Source organism: Chlamydotis macqueenii, chromosome 30, assembly GCF_036417535.1.
Source record: "Chlamydotis macqueenii isolate bChlMac1 chromosome 30, bChlMac1.mat, whole genome shotgun sequence".
Taxonomy (NCBI): domain Eukaryota; kingdom Metazoa; phylum Chordata; class Aves; order Otidiformes; family Otididae; genus Chlamydotis; species Chlamydotis macqueenii.
In genome coordinates this window covers 752,260-770,548 of record NC_141585.1, presented here as the reverse complement: position 1 = coordinate 770,548, position 18,289 = coordinate 752,260, and the positions used below count along the sequence as shown (strand labels likewise).

At 67.1% G+C, this 18,289-nt stretch overlaps 3 protein-coding genes across 4 annotated transcripts in view; 2 read left to right on the top strand and 1 right to left on the bottom strand.

Annotated features, from left to right (window-relative positions):
* Positions 1-971: 971 nt before the first annotated feature.
* Positions 972-6,229, bottom strand: PGLYRP2 (peptidoglycan recognition protein 2). Of its 2 annotated transcripts, XM_086769086.1 has the most exons (5): positions 6,136-6,229; positions 2,671-3,504; positions 1,837-2,047; positions 1,460-1,754; positions 972-1,324 (listed from the first exon to the last, which is right to left on the bottom strand). In XM_086769086.1, exons 1-5 carry the CDS (start codon positions 6,185-6,187, stop codon positions 1,322-1,324), a joined length of 1,395 nt encoding a protein of 464 aa, XP_086625212.1. In that variant the 5' UTR covers positions 6,188-6,229; the 3' UTR covers positions 972-1,321. The 2 variants fall into 2 exon arrangements, with proteins under 2 accessions (XP_086625212.1, XP_086625213.1); XM_086769087.1 differs by lacking the exon at positions 972-1,324 and having other exon boundaries at positions 1,472-1,683.
* Positions 6,230-6,976: 747 nt separating this feature from the next.
* CYP4F22 (cytochrome P450 family 4 subfamily F member 22) lies at positions 6,977-12,134 on the top strand. The gene is given in 13 exon segments (XM_086769053.1): positions 6,977-7,055; positions 7,058-7,161; positions 7,874-8,018; positions 8,736-8,789; positions 8,873-9,000; positions 9,653-9,780; positions 9,880-10,147; positions 10,831-10,897; positions 10,971-11,100; positions 11,180-11,313; positions 11,403-11,467; positions 11,586-11,668; positions 11,904-12,134. Coding segments are annotated over 13 exon segments (1,563 nt in total). The 3' UTR covers positions 12,082-12,134.
* A 2,064-nt stretch (positions 12,135-14,198) lies between these two features.
* Positions 14,199-18,289, top strand: part of MCOLN1 (mucolipin TRP cation channel 1) — an 8,352-nt gene continuing 4,261 nt past the window's right edge. Inside the window, 7 exon segments of the mRNA XM_086769052.1 lie at positions 14,199-14,241; positions 14,331-14,521; positions 17,105-17,150; positions 17,153-17,277; positions 17,355-17,370; positions 17,373-17,513; positions 17,682-17,769. Of these exon segments, the coding sequence (XP_086625178.1) occupies positions 14,226-14,241; positions 14,331-14,521; positions 17,105-17,150; positions 17,153-17,277; positions 17,355-17,370; positions 17,373-17,513; positions 17,682-17,769 (623 nt within the window). The 5' untranslated portion in view covers positions 14,199-14,225.

The window sequence follows — 18,289 nt, the reverse complement described above, 5'->3', positions numbered from 1 at the left end:
AATTTAGGGGTGCCAGCGCCTTAGAGCCGAGCTGCAAAGCGTGCCCAAACCTGGGGGGTGGGGGGTTGCCAGCATTTTTTGGGTCCTCACCCCAACTTGCAGCACCCTACAGCACCCCATCACCGATTCCCTCCCCTGCGGCACCCGTTGCTCCTCGGGGTGCACCCCGCGTCCCCTGCGCACCCTCGAGGCTGGAGCATCACCGTGCGGTGTGTGTCCCCCCCCGCCCAAACGCGCCCCCCTGCCCCCGCGGTACCTTGGCCGCTCTCCGCCTGCTCCGGCACCCGGGCTCAGCCGCCCCGGTTCCTGCCCTGGCTTCCCCATGTGACCGCGCAGGAGTTTCAGTCACACCCTCACCTCCGCCTCTGCCCCGGCGATGTTCTCTGCGCTCCCAGCTCGGCCCAGGGCTCGCGTGCGGCCGCTGTTCGGGGCCCGTCGAGAGGGGTGACCCACGCCGAGCGCCCTCGCAGCCGAGGCCCGAGGACCCCGGTGGCCGGTTGCACGCGTCCAGCCTAAACGCCATCATTAGGTTTCAGAGTGAACGGATGCAGGAAATGGCAGCACCTGGGCATCAGGGTGTGGGGTGCGGCTGGGTGGCCGCCTACGGGGTGGGTGCCCGTCTCGAGGAGGGTGGGGTTTGGGTGTGAGGGTCTCCTTGGGGGTCATGTGGGGTCTCCAAGTTAAGGGGGGGACAGTGCTGCTTGGACACACGTGTGCGCACGCACACACGTGTGCCACAGCACCCAGCCCTGCAGCAGGTCCCAGGCACCTGGGTCCCTCACTTAAGTCCTCTCCTATGGCCACCCTCTGCCCCGTGCCTCAGTTTCCCTCTCGGTCTCCAGGGACCACCCAAAGCTGATGTCCTGGCGCTGACTTTATTGCGAGGGAACTTCTGGCTGCTTGTGGCTACCAGGGTGGCCTGCTGGGCCAGCGGGGCCGGGGTCTCTCTGGGCTGGTGCCCATCTGGGCCATGATCTGTCCAGGCTGGTAGCCTTTAAGGCTGGGGTCCTTCTGGGCCAGGGTCCATCAGGGTCGGCATCTGTTGGGTTGGTGGCCATCTGGACCAGGGTCCATCCAGAGCAGTATCCATCAGGATTTGCATCTGTTGGGCCGGTGGCCATCTGGACCAGGGTCCATTTGGCCTGGTATCCGTGGGACTGGTGTCCATCTGGACCGGGGTCCGTCCAGCTTGGCATCCGTTGAAGCCAACTTCTGTTGGACCAAGGTCCGTCCAGACCGTCGCCCACCAGGCCAGCATCCACCTAGATTGTGACCCAACCTTGCCCGCACCCATCCAGGCCACGACCCACGGGGCTGGTCCTCACTGCAGAGAAGAGAAGAAACCACGATCGGTTCCAGCATCGTCTCCCACGTCCACCTCCACCAACCCTTCCTCCCGGACCGGACCGGGAGCACCCAACTTCCAGCCCCTGGAGGTGCCGCAGAGCTGGGTGTTCACCTTGAAGCCGTGCCAGGTCTCAATCTCACGGAAGAGGGAGTTGCCGGGGCAGTCGGTGCGACCCATTTGGCGGTGGCCGCGTAGGGTGTAGTTCCGGCGGAGCCGCCCGGTGCGCACGGCGCAGGGCAGGAGCCCGTCCCGCACCAGGGCGATGGTGTCAGGGTCCGGCGAGGCGGCCGAGAAGTCTCCGACGTAGCCCACGCCGTAGCCTTTGCTGTTGTAGCCTTTGGTGTGGGCACCGACCCAATGCCAGCCTCGCCCGTGGTACACGTACCCGTCCGACCCCACCACGAAGCTGCGAGCACCCGCGGGTCGACCTGAGCTGCCCGGGGGTGGGCGACGGGCACCGCGGTGAGGCGCCGGGGACGGAGTCTCACCTGTAGCCGATGTCGTCCCAGCCGCGGGCGTCCTGGTGGAAGCGCTGCATGGCGCGCATGTCGCGGGCGCAGGCGGCGAAGGTGCGGCACGGGGCGCTGGGTATGAAGGTGTGGTGGATGTAGACGGAGTCCAAGGGAAGGGTCAGCGGTCTGGGGGTGCCCCGGTAGGGACGGGCACCCCACATGCACCGGGGCACGATGGCCGGACACTCTGTGAGGGAGAGCAGGCGGTGGAAGGGGACTTGCCTGGTCCCACGGGCCGTTGGGGACGTGGCAGCGTCCTCTCTGGGGTCTCGGGGACATGGACCATCTGCCCCGTTGAGGAACCCCTTGGCCTGGGACGTGGCAGCATCCTCCTGGGGTCCCCTTGTTCAGGGGACGTGGAGCATCTGCTCAGGGTGTCCCTTGGGTGGGGACATGGCTGTGTCCAGGGGACACATTGGTGGCCATGCAGAGGACACGGTGGTGGCCATCCAGGTGACATGGTGGTGGCCATCCAGGGGCCAAAGCAATGTCCAGGGACCCATTATCCAGGGGACACAGTGGTGTCCACCCAAGGGACATGTTGGTGTCCAGCACGGGGACACACCGCTGTCCATCCAAGGGATGTGGTGGTGTCCACCAAGGGGATGTGGAGGCATCTGGCAACGCCAGGCCACACCTCACCAGTCAGCTCCCAGAGCTCGCCCCCTGCCCCCGCCCGTGCCACCTGCACTAGGGCGACACTTGGGACCCCCAGCCCTACCCAGGGTGCACCTCTCCGCCCATCGTCCCACCCATTTTTTGGGGAGGGAGGTGCAGATGTGACATCGCCGCCTGGCGCCACCTCCCTACCCACGTAGACCTCGGTGAAGTCCCGCGCTGCTCGACGAGCGATGGCTGCCACCTCCTCCGGCCCCACCTCCTCCAAGAGCTCCTGGGTGGGCGGCAGCACCCGTAGCACCCTCAGCATCGCCGCCACCTCCTCCTCCAGCTTCCCCGGCCCCGTCAGCACCCCGAAATCTCGCCGCCGATAGCTGCTGGGTGGGCGCCCCTTCTCCGTGCCGTTGCCTGTCCCGTAGTAGGCCCGGAGAAGGTCGGCAAGCGGGACGGGTGCTTGGGCCAGGTGGGCACCCAACAGCACCCCATCCATCGCCCCGTTGGCGACGGCGTCAGGGATGGGTGAGGGGGGTCCCAACAGGGTGTAGTTTTGGGGGTCATCCACGTCATCCCAACAGCCGCCGGGCCCCAGCGTGGCTCGGTGGCCGTCGCGAGCCAAGAGGAAGGACGTCCCCAAAGCCTCGGTGATGGTGACGGCGTAGAGTGCGTCCACGGGGGGCTCGAGGGTGGGGAGCGGCCGCCCCGCCGCCCGCTTGAGCCCAACCTCCACGCCGGCGAGGAGGGGGCCGAGGGCCACGGTGGAGCCGTCGGGCGCCAGCACCGCGCCGCGCTCGGGCGCCGCGGCGTCGTGGCGGAGGAGTCGGGAGAAGAGCAGCCACTGCTCGTCGCTGAGCGTCGGAGGGGCCGGCGGGACGTCGGGGGGCTCACCCAGCACCGCCCGGCACCCCGGGGTGCCGCAGCCGCCCAGCGCCCGCGCCAGCTCCGGCACCGCGCCGGCGAAGCCGCCGTTGGTCGACTCGAGGGCTTCCACGATCCGAACCACGGAGTCCATGCGGCGTGGTGGGACGCCTGGGGGGGACGGGGACGTGGGAGGGGGCGGAGGGGCACCCAGGGGTGGCTGGAGCGCCCCGGGACGGGTGAGGGGGCTTGGAGTGGGATGAACGCACCCGAAACGGGGCGAAAGGACCTGAAATGGGGTGAATGCCCCCAAAATTGGGTGAAAGGATCTAAAACGGTGACAGCACCCAAAAGAGGAGGGGTAGCACCCAGAAAGGGGCAAATGCACCCAAAACGGGGCGGAAGGACCCAAAACAGGGTGAATGCACCTAAAACGGGGGGTGGAAGCACCCAGAAAAGGGTGAAAGCACCCAAAACAGGGTGAAAGCATCCAAAGCAGGGGTGAAAGCACTGAAAGCAGGGCGAAAGCACCCAAAACGGGGGGGCGGGGGGGGGAAGCACCCAGAACAGGGTGAAAGCACCCAAAACAGGGGGGGAAGCACCCAGAAAAGGGCAAAAGCACCCAAACCAGGGCAAATGCACCCGACACAGGATGAAAGGATCCAAAACAGGGTGAATGCACCCAAAAAAGGGGGTGAAAGCAGGAAAAAAAAAAAAAAGAGGAAACGCACCCAAAACAGGGTGAAAGCACCCAAAACGGGGGGGGGGGGGGAGCACCCAAAACGGGGCGGAAGGACCCAAAACAGGGTGAATCCACCTAAAACTGGGTGAACGCACCCCGAGCAAAGCGAAAGCCCCCAGAGGAGGGCGCCCGCACCCAGGGGAAGGGTGAGCGCACCCAAACCGGGAGGAAACAGCCCGGAACGGGACCGGGGCACCCAAACCGGGACGGGAGCACCCAAACCGGGACCGGGGCACCCAAACGGGGAGAAAACAGCCCGGAACGGGACCGGGGCACCCAAACCGGGAGGAAACAGCCCGGAACGGGACCGGGGCACCCAAACGGGGAGGAAACAGCCCGGAACGGGACCGGGGCACCCAAACCGGGACGGGAGCACCCAAACCGGGACCGGGGCACCCAAACGGGGAGGAAATAGCCCGGAACGGGACCGGGGCACCCAAACCGGGACGGGAGCACCCAAACCGGGACCGGGGCACCCAAACGGGGAGAAAACAGCCCGGAACGGGACCGGGGCACCCAAACCGGGACTGGGACACCCAAACAGGGACCGGGGCACCCAAACCGGGAGGAAACAGCCCGGAACGGGACCGGGGCACCCAAACCGGGACCGGGGCACCCAAACCGGGAGGAAACAGCCCGGAACGGGACCGGGGCACCCAAACCGGGACCGGGGCACCCAAACCGGGAGGAAACAGCCCGGAACGGGACCGGGGCACCCAAACCGGGACGGGAGCACCCAAACTGGGACCGGGGCACCCAAACGGGGAGGAAACAGCCCGAAACGGGACCGGGGCACCCAAACCGGGACGGGAGCACCCAAACCGGGACCGGGGCACCCAAACCGGGAGGAAACAGCCCGGAACGGGACCGGGGCACCCAAACCGGGACAGGAAACAGCCCAAAACGGGACCGGGGCACCCAAACCGGGACGGGAGCACCCAAACCGGGACCGGGGCACCCAAACGGGGAGGAAACAGCCCGGAACGGGACCGGGGCACCCAAACCGGGACAGGAAACAGCCCAAAACGGGACCGGGGCACCCAAACCGGGACGGGAGCACCCAAACAGGGACCGGGGCACCCAAACGGGGAGGAAACAGCCCGAAACGGGACCGGGGCACCCAAACCGGGAGGAAACAGCCCAAAACGGGACCGGGGCACCCAAACCGGGAGGAAACAGCCCGAAACGGGACCGGGGCACCCAAACCGGGAGGAAACAGCCCGAAACGGGACCGGGGCACCCAAACCGGGACGGGAGCACCCAAACCGGGGTGAGAGCACCCAGAAAGGGGCAAAAGCACCCAAACCGGGGTGAAAACGCCCCAAAATCAGGACTGAAGCGGACAGGATGGGATGCAAGCACCCAAAAAAAGGCGAAAGCACCCTCCCAAAAATAGCACCCAGAACTGGGTGCCTGCACCCAAAACAGGAAGAGAACTTCCCAAAAAATGGCAAAAGCACCCCAAAAAAAAGGGCAAAACCACCCCAAATCAGGGCGACGGCACCCACCCCCAGCACCCAAAGCCAGACGCACCCAAAATTGGGTGCTGCCCCACCGCCACCCTGCTGTCGTCCCCCCCCTCCCAGCCATGCGGGCACAAATTTGGGCTAAAATCCCCCTAATTAGGGGAAAAATGCAACGGGAGCCATTTTGGCCCAAAAAGGACTCGGAGAAGCCCCTGTGGTTGCCACACGCGTGTGGTGGCGTGCTGGGGCGTGTTGTTGCATGTGGCTGCACGCCGGGGTGTGTTGTGCTGTATTGTGGGGTGTTGTGGTGTGTTGTAGCGTGCTGTGGGGTATCTTAGCGTGTTGTGGCATGTCATGGCATGTTGTGGGGAGTCTTAGCATGTTGTGGTGTGTCATGGAGTGTTGCTGCGTGTTGTAACATGTTGCGGGGTGTTGTGCTGTGCGATGTTGTGGCACGCCATGGTGCGTTGTAGCATATCGTGGCATGGTATAGCGTGAAGTGGGCTGTTGTAGCACGTTGTGGCATGTTCTGGCGTGTCGTGGGGTGTTGTGGCATGTGGTGGCCTTTCATGGCGTGTTGTGGCGTGTGCCTACCTGTGCCGGGCTGGGCGCAGACGCTCAGCACCACGAAGAGCCACGGGAGCATGGCGCAGGACACGACGCCCGTCGCTGCGTCCCGCGGCGCGGCCTCGCCGGACTTTGGTCCCGGGGGCGGGGGACGGGACACGGCACACGGGACACAGGACATGGGCAGCGGAGGGTGTGTCAGGGTGGCACACGTGTGTGTTATGTGGGCGCTTCTGGCAGGGCCATTCTGCAGCACATGTGTGCATGGCGGTGCACACACGTGTGTCAGGAGGGCTGGGAAGGGGCTACATGCATGTACATGTGTGTGTGCATGGGGGTGAGTGCGCAAGACACGTACATGTGTGCACACATGTGTGCATGTGCTTGTGCATGGTGTGCATGCAATGGGGTGTGTGTAAGCACGCAAATTGTGTGGGCCTGTGTGCACGTGTCTACATGTGCCTGCATACATGCATGTGGGTATATACGTGTGCATACATACGTGTGTGCACAGGGAGATGTGCATATGTGCACGCATGTGCATGTACACAAGGTGTGTGTTCATACATATATGTGTGCATAGAGTGTGTGTGCATACATGCGTGTGTGTGCATGTGCGTGTGTGTGTACACGGTGCGTGTGTGGGGGCATACACAGGGCGTGTGGGTACGTGTGTGCCCGTGTGCATTGGCATGTGCACGCAAGCAAAGGACGCGTGTGCGTGTTCACGCGTGTGGGTGTGTGTGCGTGTGCCGCAGGGACACATGTCAGGGCGTGAAGCCACCAGGACGCGCACGATGACACGCGGGGACACGTGACGCCGCGGCGCCGCGGCCACGCCCTGGGCTGACCTTTGACCCCCGGTGCCATGGCGGAGGCCTGGCCGCTGGGCCCCCTGGGCGCGGTGGCCGTGGGCGCCCCGCTGCTGGCCCTGCTGCTGCGCCGGCTGCGGCCGCGGTGGCCGTTGTCACCCGCTTCCGGCGCCGCTGCCACCGCCTGCGCCGCTTCCCCCGGCCGCCCTGGCGCAGCTGGCTGCTGGGTCACACCGGCATGGTGAGGGGACACGGGTGGCACCGGGGCGTGGCACCGGCGGGGACAGCGGGGACAGGGGGTGGCGCCTGGGGGGGGACAGCGGGGACAGGGGGTGGTGCCTGGGGGGGGACAGCAGTAGCAGGATGGTGGCAGTTGGGGGGACAGGGGGGACGGGGGGGCGGCACCTGGACAGTGCAGTGACACACAGGATGGGGGATGGGGGGGCGGGGGGGCGGCACCTGGGGGGGACAGCAGGGACAGGGGGGTGGCACCCAGGATGGGGGACAGAGGGGACAGGGGGGTGGCACCCAGGATGGGGGACAGAGGGGACAGGGGCGTGGCACCGGGGGGGACAGCAGGGACAGGGGGTGGCACCCAGGATGGGGGACAGAGGGGACAGGGGGTGGCGCCTGGGGAGTGGCAGGGACAGGGTGGTGGCACGTGGGGAGGTGACGGGGACACTTAGGTGGGGATGATGGCACTTAGGAGGGGGGACAGTGGGGACAGATGGTGGCCCTGGGGGGGACAGGGGGGTGGCACGTGGAGTGGGTGACAGCGAGGGGGTGATGGTGGCACCCGAGAGGCGACGGTGGAGACAGGGCGGTGGCACCTCGAGGGGGGTGACAGCAGGGACACGGCGCTGGCACGTCAGCGTGTCCCCGAGCCGGCCGTCACCCTGGGGACACGGGTGTCCCCAACCCTGTCACCGAGCCCCCGGTGCCCCGCGGCGCAGGCGAAGAGCACGGAGGAGGGGCTGCAGCAGGTGGACGAGGTGGTGGCCCAGCACCGGCACAGCTGCGTGTGGTGGCTCTCGCCGTGGACGCCCATCGTCATCCTCTTCCACCCCGACACCCTCCGCTCCGTCCTCCTGGCCTCAGGTGGGGACACGAGGGCCACCAACCTGTCCCCAGGGCCACCCAAAGGTGGCTGGCCCGGTAACCTGGCCACGGGCATCCATCTTGTGGTGGCCACCAACCTGATCTTGAGGGTCCCTGGAGCCACCCAAAGGTGTGACCAGCGGCCGACCCAAATGCCATCTCACGGTGGCCACCAACCTGTCCTTCGGGGTCCCCAGGGCCACCCAAATGTGTCATCCTTGGCCAATCCAGTGAATGCCCAAATGTCCATGCCATGGTGGCCACCAACTTGTCCTGGAGGGTCATCAAGGCCACCCAAAGGTGTGACCTATGGCCAAGCCAAATGCCCATGTCGTGGTGGCCACCAACCTGTCCTTGAGGGTCACCAGGGTCACCCATGGCTGGTCCAGTGAGTGCCCAAATGCCCATGATGTAGTGGCCACCAAGTTGTCCTGGAGGGTCACCAGGGTCACCGAAATGTGTGACCTATGGCCAACCCAAATGCCCATGTCACGGTGGCCACCAACCTGTCCTTGAGGGTCCCCAAGGCTCCCCAGAGGTGTCACCACGGCCAGCTGGGTGGCCCAGTTGCACCCCAAACCCCATCCTGTGGTGGTTATGGGTGCAGACGGGGCGTCCGCTCTCCCTAGGGACCCCACCCTCCCTGCAAGCCCCTGTGGGGACCTGATGCCACCCTGGTGGCACCCGTCCCCACGTCCCCCTCCCTTCTCCCCCCAGCCTTCGTCGCCCCCAAGGACCAGTTCTTCTACGGCTTCCTCAAGCCCTGGCTGGGTGAGCGGGTGCTGGGGGGTGGCAGGACGGGTGGGGGGGCACCCATGGGTGCCCTGGGGACGGAGCCGGGTGTCTCCCCGCAGGGGACGGGCTGCTGCTGAGCGGGGGGCAGAAGTGGGCTCGGCACCGGCGCCTGCTGGCGCCCGCCTTCCACGGGGACGTCCTCCAGTCCTACCTGGGCGTCTTCAACCAGAGCACCCGCGTCCTGCACGTGAGCGCCCGCCGCCCCGCCCGAATCCTGGCCTGCGCCCCGACCCCCACCATGTCCTGCACCCAGACCCCCACCCCTGCCGGAACCCAGACCCCCACCATGTCCTGCATCCAGACCCCCACCCCTGCCGGAACCCAGACCCCCACCATGTCCTGCACCCAGACCCCCACCCCTGCCGGAACCCAGACCCCCACCATGTCCTGCACCCAGACCCCCACCCCTGCCGGAACCCAGACCCCCACCATGTCCTGCACCCAGACCCCCACCCCTGCCGGAACCCAGACCCCCACCATGTCCTGCACCCAGACCCCCACCCCTGCCGGAACCCAGACCCCCACCATGTCCTGCACCCAGACCCCCACCCCTGCCGGAACCCAGACCCCCACCATGTCCTGCACCCAGACCCCCACCAGCACCCAGACCCCAAGCCTTGTCCTGCACCCAGACCTCCATGAGCCCCCAAATCCCAACCCCTGTCCTGCACCCTGACCCCCACCCGCCCCCAGACCCTGACCCCCACCCACCCCAGACCCCCACCCCTGCTGGCATCCAGACCCCCACCAGCCCCCAGACCCCCAACTCGTGTCCTGCGCCCCGACCCCCACCCGCACCCAGACCCCGACCCCCCCCACCCAGCCGCCCCTCTGCGCAGGCCAAGTGGCGGGCGGCGGCGCGGGCGGCGGGGGGCGCGGTGGGGCTGGAGGTGCAGGAGCAGCTCGGCCTCCTCACCCTGGACGCCCTCCAAAAATGCATCTTCAGCCACGAGAGCGGCTGCCAGGAGTGAGCCCCCCCCACCCCCCCGGGGCCCCGCCAGGGACCCCCCTCACCCCGTCCCGGTGGCCCAGGGTGGCCGTCCCAGCCGTCCCCGGTGCCCCGCAGGCGACCCAGCGAGTACATCAAGGCCATCCTGGAGCTGAGCGCCTTGGTGGTGAGACGTCACCACCGCCTGCTCCACCACCCGGCCTGGCTCTACCGCCTCTCGGCCGACGGGCGCCGCTTCGCCCGGGCCTGCGCCGCCGTGCATGGCTTCACCGCCGCCGTGGTGCAGCGCCGGCGCCAGGCCCTCCACCGGCTCGGCCACGAGGCCTGGCTGGAGAACCGCCGGGGACGGAGGATGGACTTCATTGACCTTCTGCTGCTCGCTAAGGTAGCATTGGCGTGGCCATGGGGAGGGTTGGCCGTAGGGTGGTGGCCAACGGGGTGGTGGTGGCCGTGGGAGACGTTGGTCGTAGGGTGGTGGCTGTAGTGGTGTGGTGGTGGCCATAGTGGCATGGTGGTGGCCAAGGGGGTGGTGGTGGCCACAGGAGAGGTTGGCCGTAGGGTGGTGGCTGTAGCAGCGTGGTGGTCACCAAGGGGATGGTGGTGACCATGGGAGAGGTTGGCCGTAGGGTGGTGGCTGTAGCAGCGTGGTGGTCACCAAGGGGATGGTGGTGGCCATGGGAGAGGTTGGCTGTAGGGTGGTGGCCCTAGTGGTGGTGTGGTCGCCAAGGGGATGATGGTGGCCATGGGAGAGGTTGGCCGTAGGGTGGTGGCTGTAGGGGCTTGGTGGTGGCCATGTTGGCCATAGGGTGGTGGCCAGAGCAGCATGGTGGTAGCCACAGGGAAGGTTGGCCATAGGTTGGTGGCCAGAGGTTGGTGGTGGTGATCAAGAGAACCATGATGACCACGGAGGGGCTGGTTGTAGGGTGGTGGCCATAGGGAGATGGTGATGGCCATGGAAAAGGTTGGCCCTAGGATGGTGGCCATTGGGGACAGTGGTGGTCATGGGAAGAATTGGCCATAGGCTGGTGGCCCAGGAGGGCCCCTTGGTGGCCGCGCTCACCCTTGCAGGACAAGGATGGCAACACCCTGTCGGATGAGGACATCTCGGCCGAGGCTGAAACCTTCATGTTCGGGGGTGAGGGCGAGCCACCGGGCGCCGTGGGGGACGGGGACGGGGCTGTCCCCTCGCTCACCCCGTGTCCCCGCAGGCCACGACACGACGGCCAGCGCCTTGGCCTGGCTGCTCTACAACCTGGCCCACCACCCCCACTACCAGGAGCGGTGTCGCCAGGAGGTCCGCGAGCTCCTCAAGGGCAGGGACGCGGAGGAGATCCAATGGTGAGCGGTCACCGGTGTCCCCTCCCCACCCCGGCCGCTTGGCCTGGGGGACGCGGGTGCCACTGTCCCTTGCCACCAGGGAGGACCTGTCCAGCCTGCCCTTCACCACCATGTGCATCAAGGAGAGCCTGCGCCTGCATCCCCCCGTCACCAGCGTGTCCCGGTGCTGCACCGAGGACATCGTCCTGCGCGACGGATGCGTCATCCCCAAGGGTACGCGGCTCGCCCGGGGTCCAAGATGTCCCCAGTGTCACCACCTCTCCTCGTCCCTGTCCCTAAGGCGTCCGTTGCCGTCTCACCAGGGACTGTCTGCGCGATGAGCATCTACGGGACCCACCACAACCCGGATATCTGGCCTGAGCCCCAGGTGGAGCCGCTTGACCCCGGTGGCACCCACCCCGACGTCACCGTGGGACAGCAGGATGTCACCCCACGAGTAGGGACAACCAGGTCCCCGCGGCGTGACGGCGTCTGTGTCACCCCAGGTCTACAACCCGCTGAGGTTCAGCCCGGAGAACAGCCAAGGTCGGTCCCCGTTGGCCTTCATCCCTTTCTCCGCCGGTCCCAGGTGAGCCATGGTGGGGACGCGGGTGTCCCACGTGTCACCTCCTCAGCCTGGTTGGGTTCGGGGTGGGGCGGTTGTCCCCCAGCTGTGACGTTCGGGCGTCACGGGGACAACACCGTCCTTGCATTTTGGAGATGTTCCACCATCCGCTCCACCACCCATGGGGACTCGAGGTGGGGGTCTGCTGTCCCCTGCGTCCCCCCTCGCGGAGGTGACAGAGGGGACGTGGTGGTGGCAGGAGCTGCATCGGGCAGAGCTTCGCCATGGCCGAGCTGAAGGTGGTGGCGGCGTTGACGGTTGCGCGCTTCACCATCCGGCCGGACGCGGGACGGCCACCGCGTCGCAAGCCCGAGCTCATCCTGCGCGCCGAGGACGGGCTCTGGTTGGTGCTGGAGCCGCTGCCGGAGGTGGCCTGAGGGACACGGGGACACCCTGCGCGGTGGGTGAATAAACGGTGGCACGCAGGGGACATGGCGTGGCGGTGCGGCGGGGCACGGGGTGAGGGTGGTGGAGATGTGTCCTGCTCCATCACATGCCACCTCGTGGGATGGACGTGTCCCTCCATGCCTCATGTCACCGTCCACGGACATGTCCCCTGGGCCACATGTCACTCTCTTGGTGTGGGTATGTTCCTCCATGCCACGTATCGCCATCCGTGGACACGTCACCCCATGCCACACGTCACCATCCTGGCGTGGACATGGCTCCTGGGCCACATGTCACTATCCTAGTGTAGACACATCCCCTGGGCCACATGTCACCATCCTGGCGTGGAGATGGCTCCTGGGCCACATGTCACCATCCATGGACACGTCCCCTGGGCCACATGTCACCATTCTGGTGTGGACACGTCCCTTGGGCCACATGTCACCATCCATGGACATGGCTCCTGGGCCACATGTCACCATCCTGGCGTGGACATGTCCCTGCACGCCACGTGTCCCCATCCATGGACATGTCCCCTCCATGTCATGTGCCACCATTCTGGTATGGACACATCCCCCACACCGCATGTCCCCGTCCATGGCCACGTCCCCATGTCACACGTCCCCGTGTCCCCCCACCCCACGTGTCCCCATGTCCCCCCATGTCACATATCCCCCCCCATGGCCATGTCCCCATCCATGGCCCCATGTCACGTGCTCCATCCATGGCCATGTCTCCCCACACCACATGTCCCCATGTCCCCCCATGTCACGTGTCCCCGTGTCCCCCCACCCCACGTGTCCCTGTGTCCCCCCACACCACATGTCCCCATGTCCCCCCATGTCACGTGTCCCCGTGTCCCCCCACCCCACGTGTCCCTGTGTCCCCCCACACCACATGTCCCCGTGTCCCCCCCATGTCACGTGTCCCCATGTTCCCCCACACCACGTGTCCCCATGTCCCCCCATGTCACGTAGCCCCGTGTCCCCCCCATGTCACGTGTCCCCATGTCCCCCCACCCCACGTGTCCCCATGTCCCCCCCATGTCACGTGTCCCCATGTCCCCCCCCATGTCATGTGTCCCCATGTCCCCCCATGTCACGTGTCCCCATGTCCCCCCACCCCACATGTCCCCATGTCCCCCCATGTCACGTGTCCCCATGTCCCCCATGTCACGTGTCCCCGTGTCCCCCCACCCCACGTGTCCCCATGTCCCCCCATGTCACGTAGCCCCGTGTCCCCCCACCCCACGTGTCCCCATGTCCCCCCATGTCACGTGTCCCCATGTCCCCCCCACCCCACGTGTCCCCATGTCCCCCCATGTCACGTGTCCCCATGTCCCCCCCCATGTCACGTGTCCCCATGTCCCCCCATGTCACGTGTCCCCGTGTCCCCCCACCCCACATGTCCCCATGTCCCCCCATGTCACGTGTCCCCATGTCCCCCCATGTCACGTGTCCCCATGTCCCCCCACACCACGTATCCCCATGTCCCCCACACCACATGTCCCCATGTCCCCCCATGTCATGTGTCCCCATGTCCCCCCATGTCACGTGTCCCCATGTCCCCCCACCCCACATGTCCCCATGTCCCCCCATGTCACGTGTCCCCATGTCCCCCATGTCACGTGTCCCCGTGTCCCCCCACCCCACATGTCCCCATGTCCCCCCATGTCACGTGTCCCTGTGTCCCCCCACACCACGTGTCCCCATGTCCCCCCCATGTCACGTGTCCCCATGTCCCCCCACCCCACATGTCCCCATGTCCCCCCATGTCACGTGTCCCCATGTCCCCCCATGTCCCCCCATGTCACGTGTCCCCGTGTCCCCCCATGTCACGTGTCCCCATGTCCCCCACCCCACGTGTCCCCATGTCCCCCCATGTCACGTGTCCCCATGTCCCCCCATGTCACGTGTCCCCATGTCCCCCCATGTCACGTGTCCCCGCCCTGGCGCAGGCAGGGGAGGGAGAGGGCGTGGCCACGACCGGGGTAATGGGCGTGGCCACAGCACCCTGGGCGGGGGAGTGGGCGTGGCCAAGGCGAACGGGGCGCGGCTACGAGCTGCGGGGACGGGGTGGGCGGGGCCTTCCGGTCACGTGAGGCGGGCGGCCGAAGCCGCGCTGCGGCGGCGCGATGGCGGCTCCGTCGGGTGAGCGGCGAGCGGGGACCGGGATGGGCGGGGGGGGGCGCACCGGTGAACCCCGCCCGTTAACGGCCGTTCCCCCCCCGCCCCGCCAGAAACGGAGCGGCTGCTGGGCCGCGGCCCCGCCTACGGCACCGCGGAGCCTCCGGTGGCGGCGGAGGAGGAGGAGCTGCGCCGCCGCCTCAAGTATTTCTTCATGAGCCCCTGCGACAAGTACCGCGCCCGCGGCCGGCGGCCCGTCAAGCTGGGGCTGCAGCTGGCCAAGATCCTGCTCGTCACCGTCCAGGTGTGGGGACAGCGGGGGGCACCGGGGGGGGGGACAGGGACACGGGGACACCGGGGGGGGTCAGGGACAGCGGGGGGGGGGAGGCCTGGGACACGGGGACACCGGGGGGGGTCAGGGACACCGGGGGGGGGGACAGGGACACGGGGACACCGGGGGGGGTCAGGGACACCGGGGGGGGTCAGAGACACCAGGGGGGGTGGCCTGGGAGCTGGGGACACCGGGGGGGGGGTCAGAGACACCGGGGGGGGTGGCCTGGGACACGGGGACACCGGGGGGGGTCAGGGACACCGGGGGGGGTGGCCTGGGAGCTGGGGACAGCGGAGGGGGTCAGGGACACCGGGGGGGGGAGGCCTGGGAGCTGGGGACACCGGGGGGGGGTCAGGGACACCGGGGGGGGGAGGCCTGGGAGCTGGGGACAGCGGGGGGGGGTCAGGGACACCGGGGGGGGTCAGGGACACCGGGGGGGGGGAGGCCTGGGACACGGGGACACCGGGGAGGGGTCAGGGACACCGGGGGGGGTGGCCTGGGAGCTGGGGACACCGGGTAGGGGTGGCCCTAGGACATGGGGACAATGAGGAGGGGGTGGCCTGGGCCTGGGGACACCGGGGAGGGGTCAGGGACACCGGGGAGGGGTCAGGGACACCGGGGGGGGGGTGGCCTGGGACATGGGGACACCGGGGAGGGGACAGGGACACCGGGGGGGGGGTCAGGGACACTGGGGAGGGGTCAGGGACACCGGCGGGGGGGTGGCCTGGGACATGGGGACACCGGGGAGGGGACAGGGACACCGGGGGGGGGGTCAGGGACACTGGGGGTGGGGTGGCCTGGGATAAGAGTGGCCCTGGGACACGGGGACACCGGGTAGGGGTGGCCTGGGACATGGGGATGCCGAGGAGGGGACCGGGACACCGGGGAGGGGCAGCCCTGGGACATGGGGACACCGGGGTGGGGACCGGGACACCGGGGAGGGGGTGACCTGGGACAAGGGTGGCCCTGGGACATGGCGACACCGGGGAGGGGTGGCTCTGGGACGTGGGGACACTGGGGAGGGTCCTGGGACAGGGGAGCGCTGGGGAGAGGGGACAGGGGACGCTAGGGACAGGGGCGCTGGGGAGGGGGTCCCGTGGGACACGGGGACAGCGAGGGGGGACACACCAGGGTGGCACTGAGGGGTGGTGGGCAGGGGGGACGGCAGGGGCATGGGAAATTGGGGGGGTGACAATGACACCGGCGCCCTGGGAACAGGAGGTGACCTCTGAGGTGGGCAGGGGGCAGGGGGACGTGGGAGGGGACACCCTCAGCCAGGCCTGGGGACATCGGGGGGCACGCCGGGCGTTTTGGGGGGAGGGGGGACTGTGTGTCGCTGGGGAGGGGAATGGAGTTTGGGGACACTGGGGGGGTGTTTGGGGACAGCGGGGGACCCAGGAGAGGTCACCGGGGGGGGGGGTGCGTCTGTTGGGGTTACCCTGGTGACATGTCCTTGGGGACGCATACAGGGGTGTCCCCCAAAAAAAGAGGGGGTCAGAAAGGACACCCCCCCACGCCCCAGGGTGCCGCTGGCTCCCGGCTGGGCGCGGAAGAATCCCCCGGGAGCCGCCAGGCCGCGGTCACGCGGCGCGGAGGAAGCGGTGACGCGTGGGTGACATGTGACGCCCCCCTCCCGGCGGGGGGATCGGGACGCGGGGCCCCCCCAAACTTCTCAGCGCAGCCCCGCTGCCCGCACCCCGCCCGGCGGGGAGCAGCTCCAGGGTGTCACCCCTGCCCTGGCCCGGCTAACGAGCAGCGCTAATGAGCGGCGGCGTCTCGTGTTGATGAACACGAGCTAATTACCGGCACGAGCTAATTACCGGCATGGGGAGGGGTTTGGAGCGCGCGGGGAAGGAGAACCGCTGACGAAGCGGGGGAAGGGCAGCTCCGCTCGGTCGTTGTGTTCCCAGGGTGTTTGGTGGCACCGAGGGGGACGTCTACGTGTCCCCAAGGAGACTGTCCTCCCTGTCTGTGGTGGGACACACGCGTGTCCCCAAGGAGACTGTCCTCCCTGTCTGTGGTGGGACACACGCGTGTCCCCAAGGAGACTGTCCTCCCTGTCTGTGGTGGGACACGCGTGTGTCCCCAAGGAGATTGTCCTCCCCTGTGCTTTGTGGGACACACGTGTGTGTGTGTTGCCAAGGAGACTGTCATCTCCAGTGTGTGGTGGGACACATCCATGTCCCCGAGGAGATTGTCCTCTCCCATGTGTGGTGGGACACATCCATGTCCCCGAGGAGATTGTCCTCTCCCATGTGTGGTGGGACACATCCGTGTCCCCAAGGATTTTGTCCTCCACTCCGTCTGCAGTGGGAGAGCTTTCCTGCAGGAAATCAGCCAGCTTAAGAGTTTGGAGGCAACCGGGTGGAGATGGGGACAACCTCGGGGACGTGCTAGCTGGCCCAGGTCTTCTTGGAGCCACCTAAGCGTGGGGTGATGATGTTTTTGCCTCCTGAGACCAGTTTTGGGGTGAAACGGCTGCGTTTTGGGCTGTGGTCTCATTGTTTGTGGAGCTGCCGGGGCAGGGATTTAATCGTGGTCTCCTTCGTCCCTCAGCTCATCCTCTTTGGGCTCAGCAACCAGATGGTGGTGACGTTCAAGGAGACAACACCATCGCCTTCAAACACCTCTTCCTGAAGGACTACGTGGACGGCGCGGACGACTCACGCCTCTCCCCCGTCTACACGCAACGCGACCTCTACGACCGCGTGTTTTACGCCGTGGAGAAGGTGAAATCCGCGGGCGGAGAGGGACGCGGAGGTGGCTCGGGGCCGCGTCCAGCCGCTGAGGTCACCTCCTTCTCCAGTACTTGGCCATTCCCACGAGACCATCGGCCGCTACGCCTACGTGCAGGGGGAGAGCGGAGGCAACCGGTCGGCCCTCATGCTGTGCCAGCAGTATTTCCGGAAAGGACGCATCGACCCGGCCAACGACACCTTCAACATCGACCCCAAGATTGTCACCGGTGGGTTTTGGGGACGGCGTGACTGGAATTCCCTGTCCCGTTGGCTCCTGGGGACTTGGGGTTTGGTTTTTTTTTTGGTTTGTTTTTTTTATCCTCGTCCCTGGGTTTGAGAGGGTCCGAGGAGTTTGGGTCTTGGGCTTCCCTGAAGGAGCTTCTCCCTCCCTGCAGACTGCCTGGGAGTGAACCCCGAGGACCCGCAGCCCCTTCCCCCCGAGCTGGATCGCGGCTACAAGAACTTCACCCTCAAATTTCACAAGTAATCGCCGCCGCCTTCCCCGCAGTCCTGGGAGTGTCCCAGCGCTGGGGGAACATCCCGTCGGCGCGCGGTCCGGGGATGGAACGGGGATCCCGGTGCGGGGAATTCCTGGCTGCCGGATGGAAAAGCCCCCTTTGGTTTAAAAAGCGCTCGTGGGACAGAAGCAAACCCGCGCTTGTGCCGAGGGAGATGTGAAACCGGTGAGGTTGCACAACGAACCGGCTGCTTTCCGGCCCCGGCCGCGGAGCTGGCCCCGAGGCGCCGCGGCTGTCCTGTAAACGCCTGCCCTGGGTGGTTTTTTTCCCTTCCCGAAACCCCGCGCTGGCTTTCGGTGGCATTTCCATGGCCCGTGGCCAAGCCCCGTGCTTGCGGGCGCGTTATCGGCGCAGTCTTCTTGCTGGCGCCAAGAGAAGCGGTGGAGCTTGCGGCCCCGTTTCTTCCACAGAGTTCAACTTCCCCCTGTGAGCAAAACTCACCGCCGCTGGGGCGGGTTGGGTGCGGTTTGCGCCGCTGGAGCTGA

Excerpts from the sequence above, each read along its gene's own strand:
- PGLYRP2 (XM_086769086.1), bottom strand. The coding sequence starts at position 6,187 with ATGCTCCCGTGGCTCTTCGTGGTGCTGAGCGTCTGCGCCCAGCCCGGC. Across the intron at positions 2,048-2,670 it reads CTTCACCGAGGTCTACGTGG|AGTGTCCGGCCATCGTGCCC; the intron begins GTAGGGAGGTGG and ends TCTCCCTCACAG. Across the intron at positions 1,755-1,836 it reads TGGGACGACATCGGCTACAG|CTTCGTGGTGGGGTCGGACG; the intron begins GTGAGACTCCGT and ends GGGTGCTCGCAG.